Here is a 5,069-nt window from a genome sequence, read left to right as displayed (position 1 = left end):
AAAGAAATATGCCCTAACACCCGTTTTATAATATGTCAAAATTTACTTTAAAAGGGGGCAAGTAAGAGAAGGGCCCATCCGATCCATGTGGCCCAGCCTCTATCCCTATCTCTTTCCCTTGCCTTGCCTTGTGTGTAGTACAGTACTAATAAATAAATACGTATAAGAATGTACTACTCCACAAATCACCAGCCGAAGGCCGAAGCCAAGCCGCCGCCGCCGGATCCAGCAATCCCCACCCCCAACCCCCACCCCCACCCAACAAGAGATGGGGATCGCCTCTCCATCCTCGCCGCCGCCCGCCGTCGCCGCCGCCAACCAAGCTCGGCCGCCAGATCCATCAATCCCCACCCCTCCCCACCCAACAGGAGGAGGCATGGCGGCCGCCTCCGCCTCTCCTTCGTCGCCGCTGCCCGCCGCCGCCAGCCCGCGCCCGGTCTCCGCCGAGGTAAGCAAGCCCCTTCTCTCTCCACCTGCTCCTACCCTTACCCTTCCTTTTTTTTTTCTTAACTTTCTTGGATTCCACCCTAAACCAAACCAGGAACAAGGAAGGATGGTGGTCGCCTCTCCGCCGCCGCCGCCGCTGCCCGCCGCCAGTCCGCACCCGGACTACCCCGAGGTAAAGCAAGCTCCTTCCCTCCCCTCCCCTCTTGCTCTTACCCTTGCCGTTTCTAAGTTGGATGGATGTCTGGCTGGCTGGATCTCATCTTGTCTTTTCTCCGATGCAGATGATTAAGCAGGCCATGACGGAGCTAGGAGGCACCTGCGGCCGCATCGCCATCGCCGCCTTCATCCTCGGCCGCTTCACCGGCTTCCCCGCCAACCACGACAAGCTCCTCAAATCCCACCTCCGTCGCCTCGTCTCGGAAGGCGTCATCCGCGGCTACGGATCAAAATTGAGAGCTTGCTACGTCTTCCCCCCCTCCAACACCGCAAGCCGTGGCCGGCCCCGCAAGTCCAACCTCCTCCTCCTCACCGCGCCTCCGGCCCTCCCCCTCCCCGCGCCGCCGCCGACCCACAAAGACGATATTTTGGATCTCATCAGTTTGGATACATCTGGAGGATTACGTGGCCGGCCCCGCAAGGACGCACTCTTGCTGCCCGCGCCGCCCAAGGATTTCTCGGATCTCAGTTTGGTTCCATCTGCATCTCGAGGGCTACAGACTAGCAGTGATTCTTACGACTCCAGTTCCAGTGATTCTTACGACTCCGCTTCCATTGATGACGACTACAGTGGCGATGATGATGAATACACTCCCGCGCGTGCATATAGCCATTCATACATGCTGCGAGCAAAGCGCAAGCGCAAGAGGGGGCGCGGCCGTTCCCTTAAGCTTCTGGTGTCAGCCAATGCAGGTGCTTCCTCACTGACCAAGAAAGGCCGTGGGAGGCCAAGGAAGAAGCAGAAACTTGGCTCCTCACAAGCTGCTTTTCAGAATGGACAAGGTGGTTTCTCGACGCCCAAGAGAGGCCGTGGGAGGCCGAGAAAGGACCTGTCAACCGGTGTCAAGAGAGGCCGTGGGAGGCCGAGAAAGGATGCACAAGGGCTGTCAACCAGTGTCAAGAGAGGCCGTGGGAGACCAAGAAAGGAGGAGTCACAAGGAATGTCAACGGGTGTCAAGAGTGGCCGTGGGAGGCCGAGAAAGGAGGAGTCAGAAGGAATGTCAACGGGTCTCAAGAGTGGCCGTGGGAGGCCGAGAAAGGAGCCAGAAGAAATGTCAACAGGTGTCACAGAAACAGACTCTTCTACAACTGCATCAGACTCAGAGTCTGACTCTTCTCTTACTGGGTCAGACACAGAGTCAGGCTCTCCAAATGTGTCGAGGTGGTTGAAGGAAGGGTTTGGGAATCCAACAACATTAGCGACGCCGCCAGCAGCAGTTAGGCCTGTGTCCAGGGGGCTGAATATAGGGTCTCTGAGGCCAACAATAGAGAGGCCACCACCACCACCAAGGTCTGCTGGAACTGCTCTTGACACTGTCGCGTCCACGGGAATGAAGAAACCTCTTGGGAGGCCAAGAAAGAAGAGATCATCAAAAGCAGTATCTGCCGAAACTGGAGATGGTGGGTCCACGGGGATCAAGAAACTGCGTGGGAGGCCGAGAAAGGAGAGACCACTGGAAGCAATGTCTGCTGAAGCTGGAGATGCAGCGCCTGCTCCTGAAACTGGAAATGCGACGCCTGCTCTTGAAACCGGAGATGCAACAGCACCTGCTCCTGAAGCTGGAGATGCAACTCCTGCTCCTGAAACCGGAGATGCAACTCCTGCTCCTGAAACTGGAGATGCGGTGCCTGCTGAAACTGGAGCACCAGCACCTGCTCCTGAAGCTGGTGATGCAGTAGCTGCCCCTGAAACTAGAGATGCAGCAGCCTCTGCACCTCAAGCTGGAGATGCAGTGCCTGCTCCTGGAACTGGAGATGCGGCGCCTGCTTCTGAAACAGCAGCACCTGCTCCTGAAGCTGGAGATGCACCGCCTGCTCCTGATGAAAATGGAGCAGCAACGCCTGCCAAAACTGAAGATGGTGGGTCGACGGGGATCAAGAGACCGCGTGGGAGGCCAAGAAAGGAGAGGCCGCTAGAAGCAATGTCTACGGAAACTGGAGAGGCAATGCCTGCTCCTGAAACTGGAGACGCAGAGCCTGATGAAAATGGAGCAGCAACGCCTGCTGAAGCTGGAGATGCTGCCTCAACTGGATTCAAGAAACCGCGTGGGAGACCGAGAAAGGAGAAGCCAGCGTCAGCACTGTCTGCTGAAACTGGTGTTGCAGGGCCGGATGAAACTGGAGATTCAACCCCTGCTGAAACTGGGGATGCTGCGCCGGCGGGGATCAAGAGACCGCTTGGGAGGCCTAGAAAGGTGAAGCGTGGGAGGCCAAGAAAGGAGAAGCCAGAAGCAGCAATGTATGGTGAAACTGGAGATGACCACTTGGGAGACCTAGAAATGGAGAAGCCAACAGAAGCTATATTTGCTGAAACTGTAGATGCAAGGTCTGCTGAAACGGGTGCAGCGATGCCTGGTGAAAAAGCTGGAGATTCTGCATCGGCGGGGATCAAGAAAGGGCGTGGGAGGCCAAGAAAGGAGAGGCCAGAGGCAGCAGTTTCTGCTGAAAGTGGAGACACTGCGTTGGCGGCGACGAGGCCAAGAAAGGAGAAGCGTGGGAGGCCAAGAAAGGAGAAGCGTGGGAGGCTAAGAAAGGAGAGGCCAGAGGGGGCAATTTCTGCTGAAAGTGGAGACGCTGCGTTTTTGGCGGCGAGGCCAAGAAAGGAGAAGCGTGGGAGGCCAAGAAAGGAGAGGCCAGAGTGGGCAATTTCTGCTGAAAGTGGAGAGGCTGAGAGGCCAAGAAAGGAGAAGCGCGGGAGGCCAAGAAAGGAGAGGCCACAGGCAGCAATTTCTGGTGAAAGTGGAGATGGTGCGTTGACAGAGGCGAGGCCTAGAAAGGAGAAGCGTGGGAGGCCAAGAAAGGAGAAACCAGCATCAGATGACACCATGTCAATGGGAATCAAGGGTCCGCTTGAGACTCCAGGATCATATGCATTGTCTGCTGGAACTGGAAAAGCTGTGTCAACGGGAACCAAGATTGCACTTGAGAGTCCAAGAACAGCGGAGAAGCCGTCAGCAGGCGACATCGTGTCGATGGTGATGAGGAGGAGGCGTGCGATGCCAAGGAGCGACCAGCCCTCTGAAGCTGGGCGCATGAAAACCTCTGGTGGGATTTTCGGATACGTGCGAGAGTCCAGTGGTAAACTAGAGAAGGAGCCAGGGGAGGGGGTGAAAACACAGGCCAAAGAAGGCGTGATGGCTGCTGCGGGTGGCGGTGAGGAAACTACTGGGGTTGCTGCAGAGAAGGGGAAAGCGGGTGGTGCTGCCGTTGAGGAAACTGGAGGTGCCACTGAATCTTCTTCTAATAAGCTGGGCCCTTGTGCTGCAGAGAAGGTAGCTAGTGCTCCTAATGTGGAGGCTGTAGCAAGTGCAACCGAATCTTGTAATAAGAATGGGGAAGAGAATGTGAAGGAGGCTGTAGGAGGAGGTGCGACCGAATCTGCAGCAGGGGATGCTCCTGTGGACGGTGGAGAAGCTAAGCTGGGATCTGCAGATAGATGTGTGGTTAGTTGAGCCGAGGTGAGCGCAAGGGAGGTATCATGAGAAGACAATGGTGATTTTCTGGGGCGCGAGGAACAAGAAGATGAGTGCTGCTGCTGCACTGGGTTGGTTGGTTAGAAGAAGAAGAATTGTTATAATTTAATCAATAATATGTATGGTAACTGTAATAGAGTGTGTTAAGTAGTTTTGTCCCTGTGAGAAGTAATTTATGGTATGCTATGGTTGGATTATTATGTATGATTATGCATTATTAGGGTAGGGGAGGGGAGGGGATTATGTTTGATTCCTGGAGTCTGAACTGAACTGAAGTGAAGTGAAGTGGGTGTATTTGTTAGTTGCTAAATGATTATGATGTTTGTCTGTGTGTCTGTCTGTCCATGATAGAGAGATTTGAAATTTGTATGTATTGCTAGTTTGAACAGCAAGCAAGCAGGCTATGTTTGTCTGTGGATTGAACACCAAGTTATTATATTTGGACATCCGTTGAAGCAAGCTATATGTTGTCTGGTCTTTTCATATTATGTAGCATACATACATACATACCTGACATGAGAATTTATGTTATTGTTTATGTTATGACATGAGAATGTCCCTTGACAGTTTTCCCATAGCCATTGGACAAGTGTGGAGCAGCAAACAACTACTACTCCTTCCGTTCCGTTTAGTAGCGTTTTTCCGACGGAAAATGCTGTTTGGAGCTCGGCCTTGATATAATTTTGTACTTTTTTCTTTTTGGAGGGGTAATAAAATTCAATATCCACAGCACAGGAGGAGGAGGAGCCGCCGCCGGCCCGTTGCTCGCCCACTGCCCGCAGCCGCCCAATTCCAGTGAGCACAGCACTCGGGCAGCAGGGACTGATATACTACTCCGGTGGCCAGACTTTGGTTGAGGTTTGAGGTAGCCCCCCCTTTCTCATTTACTTACCACTCCCTCGGTCCCAAAATTCTTGTCTTAGATTTTTGTCT

General features: G+C 53.9%; 1 protein-coding gene across 1 annotated transcript; it reads left to right on the top strand.

Annotated features, from left to right (window-relative positions):
- Nucleotides 1–202: 202 nt before the first annotated feature.
- LOC123452992 (nascent polypeptide-associated complex subunit alpha, muscle-specific form-like) lies at nucleotides 203–4,467 on the top strand. The gene is made up of 3 exons (XM_045129748.1): nucleotides 203–448; nucleotides 542–619; nucleotides 729–4,467. The coding sequence occupies exons 1-3, from the start codon at nucleotides 269–271 to the stop codon at nucleotides 4,113–4,115; spliced, it is 3,645 nt and encodes a 1,214-aa protein (XP_044985683.1). The 5' UTR covers nucleotides 203–268; the 3' UTR covers nucleotides 4,116–4,467.
- The last annotated feature ends 602 nt before the right edge of the window (nucleotides 4,468–5,069 follow it).

This window comes from Hordeum vulgare, chromosome 1H (genome assembly GCF_904849725.1).
Source record: "Hordeum vulgare subsp. vulgare chromosome 1H, MorexV3_pseudomolecules_assembly, whole genome shotgun sequence".
NCBI classification, from domain to species: domain Eukaryota; kingdom Viridiplantae; phylum Streptophyta; class Magnoliopsida; order Poales; family Poaceae; genus Hordeum; species Hordeum vulgare.
The sequence above is the reverse complement of the archived record's forward strand: the minus strand, read 5'-3'. Positions and strand labels throughout refer to the sequence as shown.